A 25,797-nucleotide genomic window follows, 5' to 3' on the forward strand; every position below is an offset into this window, starting at 1 on the left:
AGGGACAGACGGATTTGGTTCCCAAAGTGGGACTATCCCTCCAAAAGAGGGACAGTTGGGAGCTATGGAACTAATGATGATGGAAAGGTCCAGTGTGATTTGAATTCTAAAATGTTTTGCTTATGATTTTATTAGTGGCATGCATGACTAGGGGCGTGGTTAGGGGTGTGGCAGGGGCGTGTCTTAATGCATCCCTTTTTCTTATCTCAAAAAGAGGTATGTGTGAGTAGTTGAGCTTGTAATGAACAAAAATAGAATTCTGCTGGTTTGTTTGTAAATAGCGACAAAAATGACACGTAGACGTTCTTTAAAAATGTATTTAATAATTTAATGTATTGTCCTTTAAGGAAAAAGAAAGAAGGAAGAAAGAAAAAAAAGACAAAATGCAGCTGCAGTCAGCAAGAAGTTACACACTACCGCCCTTTATATAACAGTAGCCACGCCTGTCTCAGGGCTCACAGTCTGAAGCAGGGACAAGAGAGACCTCAGGTTGTCCAGGAGGGGGCGGCAGATGTCCCAGCATGCTCGGTCTGTGAGAGAGGAGGGGGGGGGGGGGGGATTGATACATTGCTGCTGAGGGTACGTGGGCATGCTGGGACTAGCGGCATTGCATCTGGAGAGCTTATCGATTATACCACCATCATTATATACACTCTACCAAAATGATTAACTATTATAGTACATTCCCAGGAAAATATACACCTTTGACAAGACAAAGAGCAATAAATAGCGTGAGCAAGCTGATGACCCTTAACCATCTCGTATCATTGGGTCCTCTTTACTGAAGGCCTCTCCAGAGATCTCCAGGTATCTCCAGTGGGGGATTTCATAGGCGACCCAACAAACCAGACCTGCTTCTCTTTAACCCTTTAGCAGCCAATTTATTCAGAGGCTTGCAAATGCTCCAGGCCAATTTATTTTAGCATACATTTTTTTTCTTATTTGTAACATTTCCCTGCTTCTAATTAGTGCTGCTGTAATGTGTATTTATGGCCACTTGTCACTAGGGGGCAGTGTGAGACAATAACAGAGGACTTCTGCTTTCAGTTTCTATGTTCTCTGCTAGGGAGAGGGATTAAAGCATTCCAAGAATTTACAGCACAACGAGTTCTGCTGAGTGAGGCCAAAAGCAGCACTTATCTCAAACGAGATAACTCTATTGAAGTTTCTAATGGATTTAAGCCCTCCGAAGGCTTTTTGAAGTACTTGCATCCCTAAGAGCTTCCGAAGACAGATGCATCTGTGCTGCGCAAGCCGGGACTCCCCTGTACCCAGGGGCGTAACTAGAAAATGCCGGGCCCCCCCTGCAAAAATTTGGATGCCCCCCCTGGGGCCGATGAGGGCCGTTTTGGGGGGCAGAAGGGGTCGCAGCATGAGGGGAGAGCATTGCCACACGTCGGCGGGGAGGGGGGAACACTCCGCCCTCCCTCACCTCGGGCTCTCCCCTCAGCACTCCCCTCCAGAATCTATCAGCGGCGGCGGACAGGAACACATATCTCCATCCACTGGGAGGTCCAATCTCTAAGTGCCTCATGCTACTTCCTGTTTGAACAGGAAGTAGCGTCAGACACTTAGAGAGCGGAACCTCCGGCACGTGGAACGCATGGAGGTATTCCTGCCGCCGCCTGCTGCTACTGATTGTTGCTGGAGGGAAGTGCTGAGGGGAGAGCCCAAGTTAAGGGGGGGGACTGTCCCTCTTCTCCACCAATGTGTGCCCCACAAAACTGCCCTGAGCGGGCCCCATAGGGCCCCCACGGGTGCTGTGGCTGCAGCTTCTATTGTTACGCCATTGTCTGTGCCAGGACGGATCTGTGGGTTTTCAGGAGTGCTCAGGGATGCCAGGACTTCTGAAGCCTTGGCGAGGATTACCAAAGGTGTTTTCGACCAATAATTTCACCGGGAGAGAGAGAAAACTGGCAAGGATTTATGGAATCTAGAGTCTTCCCTCCTCATAGGTGAGTTTCTTTTTCACAGTCACTTTAGTATTAGTTTAAAGGGAACCCCAGATGGTAATATAAGAAAAAATATAGATACCTGGGGCTTCCTCCAGCCTCCTCCAGGCTAGTCACTCCCTCAAAGTCTTTCTGTGCCATCTAGATTCTTGGTAATCCGCCCCGCAAAGTCCTCCAGTCTAGTGTGTACCGCGCTTGGGTGGCCTGGCCGCGCGCGTTCCCGTCTCCATCCCATGGCCGGGAGCGATCTGCAACTGCGTAGTACTACTGGCAACAGGAGCGCAATGGGCGAGCGTGCGCGGCCAGACTGCACCTGCGCCGACTGGAGGACTTTGCAGGGTTGATTGCCGAAGATCTAGATGGCGCAGAAGGACTTCAAGGGAGCGACTAGGTATGTGTATTTTTTATTTCATGCCCATCTCAGGTACGCTTTAAGAATTGTCTTCTATGAAACGGTTAGGAGTGGCCAGCCTGACCTGAGTAACATCAGATCGTAGTCGGGACTGCTGTGAGGTTGGCGGGTGTCATGGTTGTGTGACTGCGATCACAGGCAGCATCCACAACATGTAAAGGAAAATAAAAAAGAGATTTATGCAAAGCTGAGTTCATGCGTACGTTTTTTTTTCATTGTAGACATTTCACAACTGGCAAATTATGACCGCCGTTTTGCAATCCCCACTGTGTTCTGATATGACTCAGGTAAGGGCTGTCTTCATTTTTTTTTCACTATGTCATAGCAGGCAATGCTCAGATTTGTTGGATCGGTTAGGATATACCGTGTGGAGTTGCCGGGAGTTCTCCAGAGATGCCAGAAACTACACACATACTTGACATTCTCATCATCTGAAAGAATCATTCATGATTGGTTTGGGTGATAGTTTAGATATGGTCAGTACACAGATTTACCGGTCAGCTCTTTGCCCCACAGCCTGTTCGTCTCTCTGTAGAAGGAAGGTGGTAGGATGAACAATGGAAACCCCTGGGTATTAGATAAGCTAGGGGCACCCCACAGGATAAGAGTAGAAGAGCAGTGGGGCCACGTATTAGTGTCCCCGCTTGTCAGATCATAAACGACAACATCGGAGACTCACATCAGATTTCTCACCCAAGAGGTTGACAAGCTGCCATTTCAGGCAATGAAAATCTAAGGAACGTACATACTTTTAGGCGGGTCACCCTTAGGGCAACCTGGGCATGTGCCTAGGGCATGAGGGCACCCAAACTGTATGGCTTGCACCTCTTTTTAATCTCGCCTCTCCTTTTTCTCATTTCCAAAAATTCTCGGTGGCAAGCCTTCATCCAACTGTTCTTAACGCAAAGCTGTGAGCTCCACAGGAGTAAAAGTCAGATGCTTACCTCGGCAGAGGTAAATGAGCTATAAATTACCTTTTTCCTATGTTGCTGTCACTTACAGTAGGTAGTAAAAATCTGACAGAACCGACCAGTTTTGGACTAGCCTATCTGTTCATGGGGGGGTCCTCAGAGTTTTCTTTCTTTTCAAAAGCGCTAAGTGAATGGCTGTTGCTGTGTCTGACTGCCAAAAAAGGGAGCAGGGAGGCTGGCCAGCATTTCTATATAAATCCTTTTCAGGGAGAAACTTTGTAAAGAATATATGAAATGCTGAGTATCCCCCATGAAGAGATGAACTAGTCCAAAACCTGTCACTTCTCTCAGATTTCTACTACCTACTGTAAGTGACAGCAACATAGGAGAAAAGTAATTTATGGCTCATTTTACTCAGGGAGAAACGTACTTCTTAATTGTATATGTTTACATGTATTTTAAATTTTACAATTGTTCAAGATGGTGGTCTTTTAAGGTATGTACACACGTTATATTTTGAATATTTTCAATTAGTACAATCTGCCAAGTTATACCCCACTTTTCTGACTTCTACCATAGCTCCCCCTACAGCTGTAGCCGCAGACCTGCGCTCCCCCTCCTCCCTCCTAAAGCAGAATGGGCGGTTTGGCAGAGGGCTGAACAGCTCATCTGTGCACTGACCAAGGATAAACTGTCACCCGACGTAATCATGAAAGATCATTTTGGGTGATATTAATCCAAAATGTGTATTTAGTAAAACATGCCCATTTTGTGGCCTCCCCAGGGCGACGTTTGCCCTTTCTTTGAGAAATGTCATAGAGAAAAGGTGAATTTGTTGATAGAAAAGTTGCCCACCAGCATCACCCCATTTTAAGTGTTTCCCTTGCGCCACAAAACGTCCAAGATGGCGCCCGGCCTTCTCCTGCCGCAATGTCGTGTTTCTGGAAGTGTAAATGTATCACAGCAGGTTTTTTTTTTGTATATTTTTTGTTCTTTTTACTAAGATAGCCATGCATTTGTGTTACATCAAGTCCCTCTAGGATGCCCCCGGATTTGTGTTGAGTTATACAGGTTCCCTGGTTTCTGCCTGTGGGTATAGATATATATTGGACTGCACATTATGGACATACATAGAAGGAGAAGTAATCGGAGCTGATAGATAGAGGTGGCTCTGGAAATATACAGTGTAGGAGCATGCATTGCCCTGCGCGGTAACGCTTGGTACATCTCGGCAATGCGGCGCATCTTCTCCAGCCGGAGGGAGGATCGGCGCCGGACACTCTGCTTGGCGTCTCCGCGTTTCGCTCTTACAGGAGGAGCTTCAGCATGGCCAGGCCGAAAGCCACAGGAAGCAGCAGCACGGACAGGAGGGGCGGAGCATGGCTGCACTGGAACCGTGTCTCCAGAATGTGGCCCATCGGCAGGGTGGACATGTTCTGCATCGTACACACGTTGTCTGTCGCGCAGCCCTTCCATTGGTGCTTGGTACTTGCAGCGCCTCCTGAAAATAAAACACACAGAAAGTTAAGAGGCCCTGTAGTGACATATAATAGAATGCAGTAAAGAGGCCCTGTAGTGACATATAGCAGAATGCAGTAAAGAGGCCCTGTAGTGACATATAGCAGAATGCAGTAATGAGGCCCTGTAGTGACATATAATAGAATGCAGTAAAGAGGCCCTGTAGTGACATATAGCAGAATGCAGTAAAGAGGCCCTGTAGTGACATATAGCAAGATGCAGTAAAGAGGCCCTGTAGTGACATGTAGCAGAATGCAGTAAAGAGGCCCTGTAGTGACATATAGCAGAATGCAGTAAAGAGGCCCTGTAGTGACATATAGCAGAATGCAGTAATGAGGCCCTGTAGTGACATATAATAGAATGCAGTAAAGAGGCCCTGTAGTGACATATAGCAGAATGCAGTAAAGAGGCCCTGTAGTGACATATAGCAAGATGCAGTAAAGAGGCCCTGTAGTGACATATAGCAGAATGCAGTAAAGAGGCCCTGTAGTGACATATATCAGAATGCAATAAAGAGGCCCTGTAGTGGCATTTAGCGGAATGCAGTAAAGAGGCCCTGTAGTGACATATAGCAGAATGCAGTAAAGAGGCCTGTAGTGACATATAGCAGAATGCAGTAAAGAGGCCCTGTAGTGACATACAGTAGAATGCAGTAAAGAGGCCCTGTAGTGACATATAGCAGAATGCAGTAAAGAGGCCCTGTAGTGACATGTAGCAGAATGCAGTAAAGAGGCCCTGTAGTGACATATATCAGAATGCAATAAAGAGGCCCTGTAGTGGCATTTAGCGGAATGCAGTAAAGAGGCCCTGTAGTGACATAGAGCAGAATGCAGTAAAGAGGCCCTGTGGTGACATATAGCAGAATGCAGTAAAGAGGCCCTGTAGTGACATATAGCAGAATGCAGTAAAGAGGCCCTGTAGTGATATATAGCAGAATGCAGTAAAGAGGCCCTGTAGTGACATATAGCAGAATGCAGTAAAGAGGCCTGTAGTGACATATAGCAGAATGCAGTAAAGAGGCCCTGTAGTGACATATAGCATAATGCAGTAAAGAGGCCCTGTAGTGACATACAGTAGAATGCAGTAAAGAGGCCCTGTAGTGACATATAGCAGAATGCAGTAAAGAGGCCTGTAGTGACATATAGCAAAATGAAGTAAAGAGGCCCTGTAGTGACATATAGCAGAATGCAGTAAAGAGGCCCTGTAGTGACATATAGTAGAATGCAGTAAAAATGGCCCTGTAGTGACATATAGCAGAATGCAGTAAAGAGGCCCTGTAGTGACATATAGCAGAATGCAGTAAAGAGGCCCTGTGGCGACATATAGCAGAATGCAGTAAAGAGGCCCTGTAATGACATATAGTAGAATGCAGTAAAGAGGCCCTGTAGTGGCATATAGCAGAATGCAGTAAAGAGGCCCTGTAGTGACATACAGTAGAATGCAGTAAAGAGGCCCTGTAGTGACATATAGAAGAATGCAGTAAAGAGGCCCTGTAGTGACATATAGCAGAATGCAGTAAAGAGGCCCTGTAGTGACATATAGAAGAATGCAGTAAAGAGGCCCTGTAGTGACATATAGCAGAATGCAGTAAAGAGGCCATATAGTGACATATAGCAGAATGCAGTAAAGAGGCCCCTGTAGTGACATATAGCAGAATGCAGTAAAGAGGCCCTGTAGTGTCATATAGTAGAATGCAGTAAAGAGGCCCTGTAGTGACATATAGCAGAATGCAGTAAAGAGGCCCTGTAGTGACATATAGCAGAATGCAGTAAAGAGGCCCTGTAGTGACATATAGTGGAGTGCAGTAAAGAGGCCCTGTAGTGACATATAGCATAATGCAGTAAAGAGGCCCTGCAGTGACATATAGCAGAATGCAGTAATGAGGCCCTGTAGTGACATATAGCATAATGCAGTAAAGAGGCCCTGTAGTGACATATAGTGGAGTGCAGTAAAGAGGCCCTGTAGTGACATATAGCAGAATGCAGTAAAGAGGCCCTGTAGTGACATATAGCATAATGCAGTAAAGAGGCCCTGTAGTGACATATAGCAGAATGCAGTAAAGATACCCTGTAGTGACATATAGCAGAATGCAGTAAAGAGGTCCTGTAGTGACATATAGCAGAATGCAGTAAAGAGGCCCTGTAGTGACATATAGTGGAGTGCAGTAAAGAGGCCCTGTAGTGACATTTAGCAGAATGCAGTAAAGAGGCCCTATAGTGACATATAGCAGAATGCAGTAAAGAGGCCCTGTAGTGACATATAGCAGAATGCAGTAAAGAGGCCCTGTAGTGACATACAGCAGAATGCAGTAATGAGGCCCTGTAGTGACATATAGCAGAATGCAGTAAAGGGGCCCTGTAGTGACATATAGCAGAATGCAGTAAAGGGGCCCTGTAGTGACATATAGCAGAATGCAGTAAAGAGGCCCTGTAGTGACATATAGTAGAATGCAGTAAAGAGGCCCTGTAGTGACATATTGCAGAATGCAGTAAAGAGACCCTGTAGTGACATATAGCAGAATGCAGTAAAGAGGCCCTGTAGTGACATATAGCAGAATGCAGTAAAGAGGCCCTGTAGTGACATATAGTAGAATGCAGTAAAGAGGCCCTGTAGTGACATATAGCAGAATGAAGTAAAGAGGCCCTGTAGTGACATATAGCAGAATGTAGTAAAAAGGCCCTGTAGTGACATATTGCAGAATGCAGTAAAGAGGCCCTGTAGTGACATATATCAGAATGCAGTAAAGAGGCCCTGTAGTGACATATAGCAGAATGCAGTAAAGAGGCCCTGTAGTGACGTATAGTAGAATGCAGTAAAGAGGCTCTGTAGTGACATAGCAGAATGCAGTAAAGAGGCCCTGTAGTGATATATAGCAGAATGCAGTAAAGAGGCCATGTAGTGACATATAGCAGAATGCAGTAAAGAGGCCCTGTAGTGACATATAGCAGAATGCAGTAAAGAGGCCCTGTAGGGACATTTAGCAGGATCGCGACGATCGACGAACCCCTGGCTGGTGCCCCCCAAGCGTAAAATTGTCCCCTCTATGTGTCCTCTCTTTGCTTACAATTTAAAGGGAATGGGGGGGGGGGGGCACAAGACGAGGGGAAGTATACAACAAATATATAGAGGCAGTGTGTTTTAGGATACCTAGTAGGAGTGAAATCTGGTCTTAGGACAAAGGGGAGTGGCCTAAGGTAGCGCATATGCTTGTTGGAACAAGTGAGTTTTTAGTGACTGTTTAAAGGTAACAAAGGTTGGCGAGTGAGGGATGTGTTGTGGGAGGGCATTCCAGAGGAGGGGTGAAGCGCGTGCAAAATCTTGTAAATGTGAGGAGGTGATTCTAGAGGAGGACAACAGAAGATCATGTGCAGATCTGAGATTGCGGTTGGGTTGGTATCTGGAAATTAGTGAGGATATGTACCGGGTAGAGAGAGAGTGTGGAGAGCTTTGTAGGTTAGGGGTAAGAATTTGAGCTAGATCCTCTGGGTAATTGGCAGCCAGTGAAGAGCTTGGCAGAGAGGAGGAGCAGAGGAAGAGCGGGAAGAGAGATGAATGAGACGAGCAGCTGAGGTCAGTACCGACTGGAGCGGGGCCAGTTTGCTAGAAAGTAGTCCACAAAGTAGTATGTTGCAGTAGTCCAGACAAGAAATTATAAGAGCATGTACTAACCTTCCTGACGGTATGCCGCGCAGGAGGATTTCTCAGGCCCTGCTGGGCCGATTTGCATCATTTTTTTTTTTTTTTTGCTACACGCAGCTAGCACTTTGCTAGCTGCGTGTGCACTCCGATCGCTGCCGCTCCGCACTAATTAGCCGCGCTGAGGGGTGGATCGGGACTCCCTTTGACGTCGGTGACGTCATCCCGCCCGTCGCTATGGCGGTGGGGGAAGCCCTAATGGAAATCCCGTTCAGAATGGGATTTCCGGGGCGATCGAAGAGGGTAGGGAGAGATGCTGCTGCAGAGCGGCTGTCATGTAGCAAGCGCTAGGCTAGCTACATGTTTAAAAAAATAATAATTTAAAAATAGTGCTGTGCTGCCCCCTGGCGGTTTTAATTAACCGCCAGCAGGGTTAACATTTTCGTTGTGTTTTGAGTGAGAAAAACTCAGATGCGAGACATGTTTTTGAGTTGCAGATGGCAGGAGCTGGTTAAGGAGTGAATGTGAGGAATAAAAGAGAGAGAGGAGTTGAATATTACCCATAAGCACAGTGCTTTGGGAAATTAAGTTATGGAAGTGTTATTAACATTTATTGTTATTTCAGGCAGAGAGGTGGCCAGAGATGGTGGAAAAATGATTAGTTCTGTTTTACTCATATTCAGTTTTAAAGTGAACCAGAGACTAAGCTTACTTTATGTATTTTACCATATATATCAGTGGAAACATTAGAGAAAACACCTATCCTGCTCTCTGTTTCATTATTTACTGTTCAGCTTGCTTCTTTTTAGCCCTGATAAAATCCAGACTGAGCATTCAGTCTGGCTTTGCTATAATGACTGAGCTATAATGATTCCTGAGCAGAGCCACAAGAGGGCAGGCTTGGGCTTGAAAAGACAGCACAGAAGACAGACACAGCTATAAAGATTCATGAACAAAGCCAGACTGAATGCTCAGTCGGGGATTTTATCAGGGCTGTTAAGAAGCAATCTGAACAGCAAATAATGAAACAGAGAGCAGGGTAGGTGATTTCTCCAATGTTCCCACTGATATATATGGTAAAATACATGAGGGTGCTTCATCTCTGGTTCCCTTTAAGAAGCGGGAGGACATGAAGGCGGATATGGCAGATAAGCAGTCAGGAACACTTGTGAGGAAGGAGTTAAGTCTGGGGCTGAGAGGTACAGTTGTGTATCATCCTCATATAAGTGGTATTGAAACCCAAAAGTTACCAAGACCGTGAATGTAGATGGAAAAGAGGGGGGAGGCAAGGACAGAGCCTTGAGGAACCCCCAGATCTGTCTCCTGGTCTATCTGCTCATACATGCAGTGATCTATGGCTACGCTTAGAATATAAGCCGACACATACAGCCACACAGAGGACGGTGAAACAGCCGCGGTCCACCCACCTTCTTTGCTTTCGTAGCTGACACACTTCATCTCTTCCCCCAGGCAGGTGATGCTGAGGGGGCTGCTGCACTTTATGTTGGGCTCATTGCAGGTCGGGCAACTGATCTTGTTCTCCTTTGCTAAGGTCTTCAGCACTGAAAAGGAAAGAGATGGCGGAGATAACTTGTTTCAGTACAATGACCCCCCCTATTTACGGATTTTTAACGTGTGTGTTATGCATCTGACCACTATGAACCTAGCCTAAAACGAATTAAAAGCACGTTGAAAACAACCAAAAAACATTCTTTATACATAGGGGTATGATTCACTAACGTAAATAGCGCAAGTAACCTTCTGTTGCTTGCACTATTTAACCACTTCAGGACCACAGGGTTTACCCCCCCTAAAGACCAGGCAATTTTTCACAAAAATGGCCACTGCAGCTTCAAGGGTTCGCTGCAGGGCCGCACAACTCAGCACACAAGTGATTTCTCCCCCCCCCTCCTTTTCTCCCCACCAACAGAGCTCTCTGTTGGTGAGGTCTGATCGCTCCCCCAATGTTTATTTTTTTTCATAAATATTTATATGTATTTTTTTTTAACCTTTTCGGGACCGGCCGCCTACCCCCCCTTAAGGACCAGGCATTTTGCGCGGGAGGGGGGTGCGCACGTTTGGGGGGGTCAGGCGGCCGGATCCTGTCTGTGGCTGGCTGGATTTGTGTCCCCCCATGGTGGCCTGTGCCCCCCCTTCTGCCATCAACCTTCACTTACCTTCCAGGCTCCAGCGATGAGCCGCACGGGACCCTCTTCTCTGGCCGGCATCTCCGTTCCGTCTGACGATCAGTTCCGGGTCGCAGCCTGATGACGTCATCAAGCCGGGACCCGGCGCTAACGTCAGACGGAGCGGAGATGCCGGCCAGAGCGGAGGGGGGCGCCAATCATCGCAGGAACGGCAGGGAGGTGAGTGGATCCTCTTCTTTTCCCCCCTGCCGCCGCAGCTGTCAAACTGATCACCACGATCGGATGGCGATCGTAGTGATCACGTGATCAGCAGCCATACGCGATGGCTGCTGATCACTCGGGGGAGATGTCGGCTGTCATATGACAGCTTAATCTCCCCCTCCGGGTGCGCACGATCGCGTCGGGAGCGGAAACTGCGGGCCAGCGTAGATCCTACGCCGCATCAGGCTAGAACAACCACAAGTGCGGCGTAGGATCTAATGCACGCGGTCCCGAAAAGGTTAATAAGTTTTACTATTTTTGTTTTTATTTTTTTACGCCCCCCCCCTCCTTCCCTCCCTCCCCCCGCCAGCCAATCGGCGTGATCGGTTCTCAAAGGCTTCAGCCTATGACAGCCGATCACTCCCTCGATTACAGAGGGGACAGCTGTGACACACGGAAGTGCCCAGTACAGCGCTGCTAATCGCTGCTTCCTGCTAATCGCAGAAGCGCTAGCGCAATAGAATAGCAATTGGGTGTGTGAACACCGCTGCAACCCACAGGACCCTGAGGCTGTGCACGACCAGGTCAGCAGGCCCACAGAAGTACAAGAAAATGGAAGGTCCGCACCAGTCCAGGGTTCCAAACTTTATTAGGACATATCCATTAAAGAAACATGGATGCAAGCATCAGTTAGCTGACATGTTTCGAGCCATTCAGACTCCTAATCATAGCTAACTGATGCTTGCATCCATGTTTCTTTAATGGATATGTCCTAATAAAGTTTGGAACCCTGGACTGGTGCGGACCTTCCATTTTCTCGCAATAGAATAGAAAGCGATCTCACTGCCACAATTGCCGCTGATCGCGGGCCTTTTATGATTAACACCAATCGCAAAAACGTGTCACCTGCAAAATTTTTTAACGTTTGTTGAGCAATCGCAGTACAGTGCTTTCACAAGCGCTGATCGTCGGGAATCGCGGGAGTGTACAGTGATTTTTCCACGCTAATCGTGCTAAAATCACCTGCGCAAAACGGTTGTGTTAAGTGCTACCCTTTTTGCGCTTTTTAAGTGTCAATGGGCCCTTAGTGTTAGGCCTGGCAGCCACTAGGAATCACTGCAGTGCAGTGGCATACCTGGGGCATTTGACACCTGTTGCTGGGTATTATAAGACCCCCCCCCCCCCCCCAAAAAAAAGGAAAGGAGGCAGTGCGGTATACTACGCGTGCCATGGCAGTTAATGCCAGGTATAGGTGTCCCCAGTATAGGTAATATAGTTGCCCCCAGTGTAGCTAGCATAGCTTCCCCCAGTATAGGTAATATAGTTAGTATAGTTTCCCCCAGTGTAGGTAGTATAGTTGCCCCCAGTGTAGGCAGTATAGTTAGTATAGTTTCCCCCAGTGTAGGTAGTATAGTTGCCCCCAGTGTAGGCAGTATAGTTAGTATAGTTGCTCCCAGTATAGTTAGTATAGTTTCCCCTAGTGTAGCTATCATAGCCCCACTGTAGGTAGTATAGTTGCCCCCAGTGTAGGTAGTATAGTTAGTATAGTTGCCCCCAGTGTAGCTAGCATAGTTGCCCCCAGTGTAGGCAGTATAGTTAGTATAGTTGCCCCCAGTGTAGGTAGTATAGTTGCCCCCAGTGTAGCTAGCATAGTTGTCCCCTGTGACGACAGGGACGTTGCGTTCCAGCGCTTGGAACGCGGAAGTCAGAAGGTGAGTAATCCTCTGCCCGCCCGCCGCGCCTGCTGGGCCTCCTTGTCGCGCTATTCTGGAGAAGAGAGAGCAGAAGGAGGGGACCCAGGTGAGGGAGGGTGGTTCCGGGCCCCACTGCCCCTCCTTCTAGCGCTGCTTCCCCCTCCTTCCTGCTGCGCCTCTGTAGGTGCCTGGGGGGCCTTGGCGACACCCTCTAGCCCACATGTGTCGAACTCCAGGCCTGGAGGGCCAGATCCATGCCATTGTTTAGGATGGACTGAGAAAAAGGAATGTGTTCTACCTGATGGAGCACACCTTTCCTGATTCAGACCCTTCAATTCATTTGAGCTATATCAAAAATGTGTGAGGATCTCGGCCCTCATAGGACCGGTTTGACATCCCTGCTCTAGCCTGTCAGTCACCCGGTGCACCACACCCCCCCCCCTGCGCCCAATGATAGGAACGCCTCTGCTGCAGTGCTTTGAAATCATGCCTGTGCTGTGTGTAGCACAATAGCAACCGCTATTCCTGGAGTTTTTAAGTGCTGTACACTAAACTGTACAGCTCTCCCGATTTTCATTCAGTTTTTTTGTCCTGCATGAATAAGTTTTATTATACTTACCGGGTGTCCTGGTGTCAGCCCTCCGCTCGTAGCCCCGCCCCCTAGCAAAAGAGAGATCAGAGACATGCCTGTGGCCTCTTCTGCCAGGGGGCGGGGCCACAGATGCAAGAATATAAAAGTTTATTTTTAAAAAAATTGGCCCCAAATCACTGCAAAATCGCATTTGAAAGGTGATTCAGAAGTGATTTTGCAGCGCTCGTGTTCTTTACATTGTTGCGCGAATCCTCCCAAAATGCTGTTTGACCTGCGCTTCTGATTATCCCTAATCGCAATAGCTCTAGTGGGTTCCCAAATATTGACATTCATTGGCAAAGAGTTTCTTGAAATCGGTGGTCATTCTCAACGATCCAAAAACACTGCCGAATGTGATGTAATGGGTCCCAGCCCTTAAAGGACACCCAAGGCGAAAATAAACTAATAAAAATAAACAATTTTATCTATCTTCCTTCTCCTAAAAATGACTTTTTAAGATATTCCACAGTTTTATTTTATGTTTAAATCTACTTTTTAAATTCTAACTGTTTTATTGTTTTTGTTCAATGACACATTCATTGAAGTATGCCAGAGCTAAAATCTATGAACCGTTGACCCTTTTTATCTCTTTCCTGCTCTCACAAGCCAATTTCTGCTAGGAAAGTGTTTTATAGATGGAATTTCTTATCAGTGAGGGTCACACTGTAGTTACTTCCTGTCAGGACTGAGTCAGCAACTTATATACCTGATATCTCTTTCAGGCAGAGAAGGGAAAAAAGGAACACAGCATAGTTATTAGTGTACTAGGCACTGCACATATACATGTCTATCTCATCATGTCACATGTCACCTCGGGTATCCTTTAACCACTTAAGGACTGCAGCCATAAAACCCCTTAAGGACCAGACACTTTTTTTCCATTCAGACCACTGCAGCTTTAACGGTTTATTGCTCGGTCATACAACCTACCACCTAAATGAATTTTTACTCCTTTTCTTGTCACTAATACAGCTTTCTTTTGGTGCTATTTGATTGCTGCTGTGATTTTTAGTTTTTATTATATTCATCAAAAAAGACATGAATTTTGTAAAATAAATGATTTTTTTTTTACTTTCTGTGCTGACATTTTTCAAATAAAGTAAAATTTCTATATACATTTTTGTCCAAATGTATTGTGCTACATGTCTTTGATAAAAAAAAATCCAATAAGTGTATATTTATTGGTTTGGGTAAAAGTTATAGCGTTTACAAACTATGGTGCCAAAAGTGAATTTTCCCATTTTCAAGCATCTCTGACTTTTCTGACCACCTGACATGTTTCACGAGGGGCTAGAATTCCAGGATAGTATAAATACCCCCCAAATGACCCCATTTTGGAAAGAAGACATCCCAAAGTATTCACTAAGAGGCATAGTGAGTTCATAGAAGATTTTATTTTTTGTCACAAGTTAGCGAAAAATTACACTTTGTGACAAAAAAATAAAATAAAAAAAGTTTCCATTTCTGCTAACTGGTGACCAAAAAAACAAAATGAAATCTGCCACGGACTCACCATGCCCCTCTCTGAATACTTTCGGGTGTCTACTTTCCAAAATGGGGTCATTTGTGGGGTGTGTTTACTGTCCTGGCATTTTGGGGAGTGCTAAATTGTAAGCACCCCTGTAAAGCCTAAAGGTGCTCATAGGACTTTGGGCCCCTTAGTGCACCTAGGCTGATCACGTGATCAGGGGCCAAGCGCGATGGCTCCTGATCACTGAGGGGAGATGTCAGCTGTCATATATATCTCGGGTACGCATGATCGCGGCGGGACGCTTTGTTTTTTGCGGACATTGAATCTACGTTCAGTCAGAGCGGCAGCACCATCTGCTGGACTTAGATTCGTACTACGTCAGTCCCCATTAGGTTAAATACCAGTAATCCTCCCACCTCAGTGGTTGGTGACAGAAAAGAAGAATTGAAGCTAATGGAAAACCGCCCAGATGTCTCTCTCTCTTTTCTGTTTATGCCCCAGACCTGAATGATTGTAGTGTGTATGGGCGGTATCGGTCGGACGTTACACTCACAGTCAGGCTCCTCTGTTTTGCACTTGTTGGTTTCGCAGCACTTGGTTGCGGCGTATAAGGAGGTGGAGTTGAAGGACATGCTGTAAGTCTGATTGCAGTTCTTCTTCTCCCCGCAGGTCTTCACCACATGCCTTGTGGCTTTCACTTGTCCTTTATCTGTGAAAACAGCATGGAGTAGAGAACAGTGAGCGGAGCTTACCAACAACAGAACAGCACAGATCGCACCAGCAGCCTCCGGTGAGCGTCAACATCTCAGGTACAGGGAGGGAAAGAAGTATTTGATCCCCTGCTGAGTGGCTTAAAGAAAACCTGAACTGAAAATTACAAGTCACAATAAACATACACACGTCATACTCCTCCTGTGTAGTCTGCTTCTCAATCTCTTTCTCCTCTCTTGCGTCCTGTTCGTCCACTGTGATCAATAGAATTCTCTGTCCTCCATTTTGAAAATGGCCATTACCCCATAACAGCTTCCTGGTCAGCACACTGTTAAACTGTGATATCGCCTACTTGAGCCATAGGGAAACATGGAGATCACCTTGCTTATCAGTTGTCCTTTCAGTTATAACTGACAGCAACTGATATATAACTGACATCAACTGATGTATTTCAGTCCTGACAAAATCTTGTCAGAACTAAAAGGAATGGTTATAAGGAGAAAGTGGTGAGCTTCTGAGAGGAACTGATGGCGAGGTAAGTATGTAACTTTCATTTGCAGGTACATCATGTGTTTATTTAAAATAATTTTACTCGCTTTACGTTCCCTTTAGATCTGCAGAAATATTGTACAGTTCCGCTGTGTACAGCTTACTTATCTGATGCCGCTTCTGGTAAACGTACATGATAAAGATGTAAGGGTTAAAGGAATACTGTAGGGGAGTCGGGGAAAATGAGTTGAACTTACCTGGGGCTTCTAATGATCCCCCACAGACGTCCTGTGCCCGCGCAGCCGCTCACTGATGTTCCGGCCCCGCAGCCCCTTCACTTTTGGAATTTCACCAGGAGCGTACTGTGCAGGCGTGGACTGTACCTGTGCAATGCACTTCTGGTGACATCAGCGGGATTGAGGACACGGCAACGCAGGCACAGTGGTTTTCCGACTTTAAAGTCTGAAATTCCAGAAGTGAACTGGAGGCGGGGCCGGAACATCGGTGAGCGGCTACACGGGCACAGGATGTCTGCGGGGGACCATTAGAAGCCCCGGGTAAGTTCAACTCATTTTCCCCCGATACCCCTACAGTAGTCCTTTTAGGGGCCCATACACGGGTCGATTTCAGCCATAGATCGATTCTATCGAATTCCCCGATTGATCGATTTGTGGCTGATTTCAATCGATTTGATCTATCTGACTGGATGGAAATTTAGGTCGATCTGCTGCTGGCAGCAGATTGATGGTCCATAGAGATGAATTGGATCTAATGGTCCAATAATGCATTTAGATCGATTTCCAATAGATTTCATTCTGAAATCTATTGGAAATCTGTTCCTAGTGTGTGGCATACATCAGATAGATTCCTGTCAGATTTGAATTGACAGGCATCTGACAGAAATCTTATCTGATGGTCGAATCTGCTGCAAATCTATCAGTGTATGGCCCCCTTTATGCTCATTCACTAACAATCCTAATAGGAATGGTGAGTAAAGGTGGCCATACAATTATTTGGAGCAGATTCGACCATTAGATATATTTCTGGCAGATGCAGCAGGTTGACCTAGATCTTCCATCCTGTCAGATGCATCAAATTGATCGAAATCGGCTGCAAATCGCTCGATTTGCTGATTTGAAAGAATTGATCGATTGGTGGATGGCTGAAATCGACCAGTGTATGGGCCCCTTAAGAAGCAAACAATTCTGAGGTGAAGCAGGGCTATGTACATTCCGTATGCAAATATTTCTGCAGCATGAAAATGGACGGAATGTCACCTTAGACGGGCAAACTTGGCCCTCCCGCTGTTGAGGAACTACAAGTCCCACAATGCATTGCAGGAGTCTGACAGCCACAGTAATGACTCATTAAGGCAAATGCATTGTGGGATTTGTAGTTCCTTAACAGCTGGAGGGCCAAGTTTGCCCATGCCTGCCTTAGATGGATATCAATTTCAAGCTGCGTACATCAGGCCTGGATTTACCTCATGGACTTCGGCCTCTTAGACTCCGCCCTCCATGAACCTACAAACCCCGACCCAACCGCACTGCAAGTGTGCTGGCTGTCCCAGCTGTCGCTCCGCCCTTACTTCCCTTGCCTGTCATAGGTAGCTACAGGTGCCCCTTTGCATTAGGTAGCAGGAAGAACCCTCAGTATTAAAGGGGCACTACAGAGAAAAACTGTAAAATGTAAAATATGTGCAAACCTATACAAATAAGAAGTACGTTTATTCCAGAGTAAAATGAGCCATAAATTTCTTTTCTCCTATGTTGCTGTCACTTACAGTAGGTAGTAGAAATCTGACAGAAGTGACAGGTTTTGGACTAGCCCATCTCTTCATAGGGGATTCTCAGGGATTTATTTATTTTCAAAAGCACTTAGTGAATGGCAGTTACTCTGTCCAACTGCCAAAAAACTGTGTAGGGAGCAGGGAAGCCGGGCAGCATCTTTGTTTTTAATGCTTTTTAGGAAATATCTTTGTAAAGAATAAAAGCCTTGTTGAGAATCCCCTATAAAGAGATGGACTAGTCCAAAACCTGTCGCTTCTGTCAGATTTCTACTGCCTACTGTAAGTGACAGCAACATAGGAGAAAAGTAATTTATGGCTCATTTTACTCTGGAAAAAACGTACCGGTATTTCTTATTTGTATATGTTTGCACATATTTTACATTTTACAGTTTTTCGCTGTAGTGCCCCTTTAAGTGGTTCTAGCGGTACCCCCAAGTATTAGGTAGCTAGAGGAACTTCAGTATTAAGTAGCTAGAGGTGCCCTTAACTGAAGGGAGATCTGGTCAGTGGAATGCTGGGAGCTGGGCTGAGTAACCTCTCACTTACACTCTCATCAGGACTCTGCATAGGGAAGGAGGGAGGGAGGTGCCTTCCCAATAATCAGTCACCTGTAGGCACGGGCCTACAGTGCCTTGTGGTAAATCCGGTGCCCTGGCGTGCCGGAATTGCATAATTCTACATCAACTCAGAATGATTTACATCTCGTGGACCATCCCTAAATCCTGTACATTGGGATGACCAACCACATTCTTAGAGGACAAACACCTTGTCACTCACCTGAACGGATCTCGGTCACAGTGGTCAAACACACGTCAAACTTGGAGTCACAGACTGTCTCGAAGTCTTCACAGCTGGGGCGGTTGGTCGTGTTGCAGTGGAAGCAGGTGAGGGAGAAGGCTGCAGAGAAAGAGGAGAAAGCATTGCTGCATAAGAATCTGCAATATTAGAGGAAACCAGAGATGAACGCTTTGGCACAAAAGAAACATATCCCCCGATAGACTTTACAAAATAAATACTATACCTGCTATTTTCGCTGCTCTGGTGTGCCGGGTTTTTGTGTTTTTTTTTTTTTGTTTTTGTTTTTTACTAAAACTTCACGCAAAACACAGTTCATCAGAAAAGCGTATTATTTAGTGGGCTGTGTGCAAAATGAAATCATCATTTCAAAAACCTCTTATGACTAACAAACGTTTTTCAATATACCCTTACATTAGCAGCTCCTCCCATCACATCACAGCTCTCTGTGATGCTGCCAGGAAAGCAGAGCCAGAAGGGGGCAGGCTTGGGCTTGAAAATACATCAGAGAAGACAGACTCAGCTATAATGATTCCCGAGCAAAGCCAGACTGAGTACTCAGTCAGGGATTTTATCAGGGCTGATAAAAAGCAGGCTGAGCAGTGAAGGATGAAACAGAGAGCAGGGTAGGTGTTTTCTCTAATGTTCCCACTGATATATATGGTATTACAGGAGGGTGCTTCTTCTCTGGCTTACTTTAAGGTGCCCATTCATGGTACAATACTTTCCTCAGATCGTTCAGTCGGATTTGCAGGATTGTAAGAAATCGGAAGATAATTACTGATTGTTTCCATACACAAGTCGGTTACGGCATTTTCTTGTTTCAAAAATGATCATAAAATCCAACATTTCAATCAACCAAATTCTGAATTCCAATCGGCCATAGGATCGTTTTACGTCTATTTTCTTTGCATACTGTGTGATTGTCTGTTCAGTTCGAATGTAAAAATCTGATCAAATGATCAAATATTGTACCCATAACCACTTGACCACTGCAGGTTGTGTTCCCCGTATGGACCAAATCAATTTTCACCTTTCTGCGCTCCAGTCATTAATTTAATAACTTTAGCGCTACTTATCACACCAAAATGATCTATATCTTGTTTTTTCGACACCAATTAGGCTTTCTTTGGGTGGTACTTTTTGATAAGAATTATTTTTTTAAGCAGTTTCAAGCAGCAGCGATATCCTGAAGACATCACAGCTGCTTAATAATGCTTTAGCTGCCTCTATGCTGTTTACTCATTGAGAAAGGACATTTGGTTCTGAAACAATCTCATCTTACTAATTCTATAAATGTGAAAGTTTGTATGTTTGTTACTCGATCATGCAACAATGGCTGATCGGATGTGAATGAAATTTGGCACACACATAGTACATTACCTGGAATAAAGTATAGGATATTTTTTATTCCCATAACCAAAAAGGGGGCGGAGACAAATACAAATTTCACAGGGAAAATGTAAACTGCAGCCATTCTTACACTGTTAATGGCAGGGTTCTCAAACTTTCCACAGCTGGTTACTGGGTGACTGGGATGCATATTCATAAATGTGGATGGAGCCTACAACAGCCAATCAAAATTCACCTATTGATTTTCAAGGGGAATATTTACATTTCTGCTATTGTTACATTGCAGATGCCTTAAATCTGGTACAGTCAGTTACTGGGTGACTGGGGTTTAAATTCGGAAAAGGGGGCGGACCACAAACAGCCAATCAAATTTGTTTAATTTCAATGCAAATTATTGATGCGAAAGACCACAAAGCTCAAAAACTTGGTCATTGAGTAATTGAGTAATTGTGTGTTAGGGTTACAAAAAGTGGGCGGAGCCAACACCAACCAAATACACACCCGGGCAACGCCGGGCCATCAGCTAGTGGGCAATATTTTAGTTGAGTGTCTTTTGACACTCTGAACTTTTATTGCAATTTGGTTGATTGTTGCTGTATTTTGCTTATGCAGTTATGCATTTACTAGCATTGTTGTTGAGTTATCCCACATTGCTCTGTATGGCTTTGCGTGTTATGGTAAGCCTCAGGTTGGGCTCTCCTACTTTTGTATCCATTCCGTCATTTGACTCACAACTATTGCTATACCGATATTATTGTACATATTGCACCATGTATATACTATTTTGCCTTGTCTGACTGATTTTTCCCTTATTTTTCTACAATACATTATTTACTTGCATTTGATCCAAGGTGTGCGTGTATCTTTGGTTATCATAGCTCTTAAAATTTTTATGCACAGCTCTCAAGTAATTTAGCATATTGCAATGAAGTAACATTATTGTAATTGTCCCAGGTGTGCATCCTCATTTGCCTTTCTTATTTTTACTGACCATTAGATGTCTGTAAACAGTACAGTACACAGGAAGTAATGTGTGTATGTTTTACTGTCACTATCACAGCATCACATTGATGCCGGTATTCATTGATCACAGGCACTTAGACCTGTGAATGGGAACACATGTTCCCATAGGGTTTGGAGATTTTAGTCCATTAGTGGTCCAAAACGATCATTTACGATCGTTCATACAAAGACTTGTGTAACGCTGTGTATTAGACGTAATCACTGAATAGTTAAATCGTGGTCAGATCGTCAGCTAAAGTCATACACGTGTAGTCGGAAATTCTGCGGTACAATAGGTCTGAGGCAAGGCTAGGTCAATAACAGGCTGATATCATACACAGGTGGTCAGATGGCTATAGTACAGAAGGTTGAGACAGAGACAAAAACGTTAAACAGGCTGAGGTCATACACTTAGATCAGATGGCTGAGGTACAGACAAGGAGGAGACAGAATCAGAGTGAGGGTTGATCCGGGTCATACACAGAATGACAATCAGAATAATATACTATATATATATATATATATATATATATATATAACTGAGAACTGATAGCTATAACAGACATCGAGTAACTGTATGCCCAGGGCTTATGTAGCAGGAGTAGAGCACAGACCAAGCCCCCAGGAAAATCAGACCAATCAGCAACATCCCTGCAGCAAGTGTCAGCTGACACACCTCAGACACACCTCCTTAACCTATAAAGGTAGCTCTGAGCTGCGCACGTCCTCCTAGGGAGACTGCCAGAAACAACATGCTGACTCACATCTACAGGGGAGCCGGGGATGCGAACATGCTGACTCACGTCTACAGGGGAGCCGGGGATGCGAACATGCTGACATACGTCTACAGGGGAGCCGGGGATGCGAACATGCTGACATACGTCTACAGGGGAGCCGGGGATGCGAACATGCTGACATACGTTTACAGGGGAGCCGGGGATGCGAACATGCTGACTCACATCTACAGGGGAGCCGGGGATGCGCCTGACCAAAGAGGAAGCTTCCTCCAGCTGCTCCACACTATCAGAGCAGAGACAACACCAGATAAGCTTGTTACAACTTGATCGTAATCGATTACTAGTAAAAACAAAGATATGCTCACCTGACGTAATCACTAAAGGTCTTTGCAGTTGTTTGCGGACTGCGTTGCATTAAACGCGGCGTTTCCTCTGTCAGTGTGAACCGTGCGTAACCATTACACTACCTGATTGACAGGTACGGATTTTTTAAAGCACTTTATTCCACCAATTTAGAAATGTAATGTGATTTCTGCCCTTTAGCGATTACAACACGACTCTGCATCATCTCCGTAATTTGTGGTGGGACTTTTGCTATGGATCTCCCTCCGGCCTGCCCCCATCCAAGTGTTAGGCCCCTTGAAACAACTTTTCCATCACTTTTGTGGCCAGAAAACTTTTTGTAGGTTTTAAAATTCTCCTGCCCATTGAAGTCTATGGCGGTTCGCCGGATTCGCATATTTGCAAAGTTTGGCGGGAATTTGCGAACCCAAAATTTGATATTCGGCCCATCACTACCAATGGTGTGCCCTGGTGTGAGGCTCAGAACCTTGGTCCAATGGGGTGCCGCAGTGGGAGGTTTAGAACCCTGGTCCAAAGGGGTGCCCTGGTGGGAGGCTCAGAACCCTGGTCCAATAGGGTATCCCAGTGGGAGGCTCAGAACCCTGGTCCAATGGTTTGCCCCGGTGGGAGGCTCAGATTCCTGGTCCAATGGTGTGCCCTAGTGGGATGCTCAGAACCCTAGTCCAATGGTTTGCCCCGGTGGGAGGCTCAGAACCCTGGTCCAATGGTTTGCCCCAGTGGGAGGCTCAGAACCCTGGTCCAATGGGGTGCCGCAGTGGGAGGCTCAGAACCCTGGTCCAATGGGGTGCCCCGGTGGAGGCTCAGAACCCTGATCCAATAGGGTATCCCAGTGGGAGGCTCAGAACCCTGGTCCAATGGGGTGCCCCAGTGGGAGGCTCAGAACCCTGGTCCTGTGGGATGCCCCGGTGGAGGCTCAGAACCCTGGTCCAATAGGGTGCCCCGGTGGAGGCTCAGAACCCTGGTCCAATAGGGTATCCCAGTGGGAGGCTCAGAACCCTGGTCCAATGGGGTGCCCCAGTGGGAGGCTCAGAACCCTGGTCCTGGGGAATGCCCCGGTGGGAGGCTCAGAACCCTGGTCCAATGGGGTGCCCCGGTGGAGGCTCAGAACCCTGGTCCAATGGGGTGCCCCAGTGGGAGGCTGAGAACCCTGGTCCAATGGGGTGCCCCAGTGGGAGGCTCAGAACCCTGGTCCTGTGGGATGCCCCGGTGGGAGGCTCAGAACCCTGGTCCAATGGGGTGCCCCGGTGGAGGCTCAGAACCCTGGTCCAATAGGGTATCCCAGTGGGAGGCTCAGAACCCTGGTCCAATGGGGTGCCCCAGTGGGAGGCTCAGAACCCTGGTCCTGGGGAATGCCCCGGTGGGAGGCTCAGAACCCTGGTCCAATGGGGTGCCCCGGTGGAGGCTCAGAACCCTGGTCCAATAGGGTATCCCGGTGGAGGCTCAGAACCCTGGTCCAATAGGGTATCCCAGTGGGAGGCTCAGAACCCTGGTCCACGAGGATATCCCAGTGGGAGGCTCAGAACCCTGGTCCAATGGGGTGCCCTGGTGGGAGGCTCAGAACCCTGGTCCAATGGGGTGCCCTGGTAGGAGGCTCAGAACCCTGGTCCAATGGGGTGCCCCGGTGGGAGGCTCAGAACCCTGGTCCAATGGGGTGCCCCGGTGGGAGGCTCAGAACCCTGGACCAATGGGGTGTCCCTTGGGAGGCTCAGAACCCTGGTCCAACGGGGCACCCCGGCGGGAGGCTCAGATGCATTGCTTTCTGGTGTGTCTTAAAGGAATACTATCGATTGAAACGACTTTTTTTTTAATACTCTATATTAGTGTACGCATTACCACTAGTGCTAGGGGCACTTTATTTATTCACTCAGGTGTCTCTCCCTCTATTTCTGCTTAAAAATTCATTTCTCACACAGCTCACAAATATATTTCACTGTGTCACTCACAGCATGCAGCAGACATGAGGAGAAATAGGCTGATCTGAGGTGGTAGCAGGTAACTTAGGCCCCATTCACACTTGCGTTTCTGTAAAGAACGGACCGGATGACCGGACCGGATCTGGATCAGAACCGTACGGTTCCGATCCGGATCCGGTCCATTTGCATACGTATTGATACGCCTGCGATCCGGATCCGTTTGGTAAAAGAGATAACACACTATATAAAATTGTTGGGGTCTGGGAGGTCAGCAGAAGCTGCACCTGTAGAATCAGGTCCTCCGCTGTGTAGGGCCTCACCTCCACGTCCGACATACTGCCAAACAGCTCCAGCACAAAGTCACTGCTGCTCCACTCCAGGAATGCTGGGCCCATGTGTCCCCATCCAAAATGGCCGCTAGAAAACGCATAGGAAGTGGGGTAGAACGTCAGGTTTTTATAGCCAGTGTGTTCTGTGCTTTCCGTTTCCCATTGGTTTCTATGCACGGATTGTGCAGTCAGGCTCCGGTCCGGGTGCGTCGGCCGGATGATCCGTACCCAAAAATAGAGCATGTTGGAAAAGTGTCCGGAGTCCGGATCCTATCCGGCTCCGTTCCGTACGGAACGGACGCGTGTGAAAGGCCGCATAGACTTTGCATTGTTATGCGGAACGTCAGTTCCGTTTGTACAGTATATGGTCCGGATCCGATCAGGCGAATCCGGACAGCGAACGCGAATGTCAATCGGGCCTAAATGAGCTGTAATATTGCTGGAATATAACTATCTATAACACTAGTCTGTGTTTACACTCAGACTGCTTGCCTGGCTGCCTGCTTGTGGTGATTCACTCCAGGCTGCATCCACTTTACAAGCTGCTGAGAGGGGCAGACCACTGTCTACAATTAGCATTATTAGTATCTTTATCAGTCAAGAGAAGCAAAGATAATAAACACACATTGCTAGAATCTTTAACCCCTTACCACCATATCAACAAGATTCTTTCAGCAAGGTGATAATTAAACTATAAACTGAGGAATTGATAGCAACTCCCCTGTGCAGAGACATGGTCTAGTCCTCTGGGAGCTCAGTATTTTGATACATTTTGTATCCAACACTGACGCCAAAACTGACCAAGGATTTTACAGCTGAGAGGAACAGCTGTGTGAGGAATCAAATTGCTCCTAGTACTTGTCCTAATGTGTGCTACAACATACAGCAAATAAATGCATACATCGATAGTATTCCTTTAAGGTGAATTGCATAGGGAGAAAAGAACTCGCTGGGTGATTAAACCAGCCAAGCGAGTTTTACAGTATATTGCCCGGCAGGGTGATAGTTAGATTTGAATTAGGCAACAGTCACCTCGCCTAATATTAGAACTCGCTGGTGCTTAATGCAGGTAAGTTCATGAATTGCACAGGGCCCCAGGTATTGTATCTGCTCACTATGGAACACACAACAAGCAAACATTCCGCAGTGATGCACCTGCCAGGAGTAAAGATGTCACAACTTGTGATAAATGTCAGAATGTAAATCAGGGAGAGGAAAGAATTTACTATGGGCAAACACTGACTAAATCATTTATACATGAACATTGTAAAAAAAATAAAAAAATAAAATAAGCGATTTTACTCATTTAGTTATATTCTGTAAAGGTTATTTGTAACCAACATGGACCCCTTGACTATGTAAAGAGAATAAGAATTAAAGTGAACCCGAGGTGAGAGGGATATTGAGGCTGCCATATTTATTTCTATTTAAAGCCAACCTAAAGTGAAAATAAACTTATGATGTAATGATTTGTATGTGTAGTGCAGCTAAGAAATAAAACATTAGGAGCAGAGACATAAGTCTAATATTGTTTCCAGTACACGAAGAGTTATAAAACTTAAATTATCTATTCAAAAGAGCTTCTCTGAGCAATTCGACCCAACATGGGCCAAATGCAGTCCTGTTTTCTGAAGCACTTCAACAGTCAAGAAAGAGTGAGAGACAGCTTGTGATTAGGTTTTACTGCAGGAAAGTTCAAAGGGTCATTATTTCTGCTTTGTTTTATAGTTTAAAATACAGAGC

The 25,797-nt window shown here is 46.1% G+C and overlaps 1 protein-coding gene across 1 annotated transcript in view; it reads right to left on the reverse strand.

Annotated features, from left to right (window-relative positions):
* Positions 1 to 303: 303 nt before the first annotated feature.
* The window catches only part of LOC137521987 (phospholipase A2 inhibitor gamma subunit B-like), a 69,882-nt gene continuing 44,388 nt past the window's right edge, over positions 304 to 25,797 (reverse strand). The window contains exons 2-5 of the mRNA XM_068241975.1: positions 18,340 to 18,459; positions 15,127 to 15,282; positions 9,857 to 9,991; positions 304 to 4,776 (exon numbers count right to left, since the gene is read on the reverse strand). Coding sequence (XP_068098076.1) covers positions 4,583 to 4,776; positions 9,857 to 9,991; positions 15,127 to 15,282; positions 18,340 to 18,459 — 605 coding nt within the window. The 3' untranslated portion in view covers positions 304 to 4,582. The remainder of the gene's footprint in view (positions 4,777 to 9,856; positions 9,992 to 15,126; positions 15,283 to 18,339; positions 18,460 to 25,797) is intronic.

This window comes from Hyperolius riggenbachi, chromosome 6 (assembly GCF_040937935.1).
Source record: "Hyperolius riggenbachi isolate aHypRig1 chromosome 6, aHypRig1.pri, whole genome shotgun sequence".
Classification (NCBI taxonomy): Eukaryota; Metazoa; Chordata; class Amphibia; order Anura; family Hyperoliidae; genus Hyperolius; species Hyperolius riggenbachi.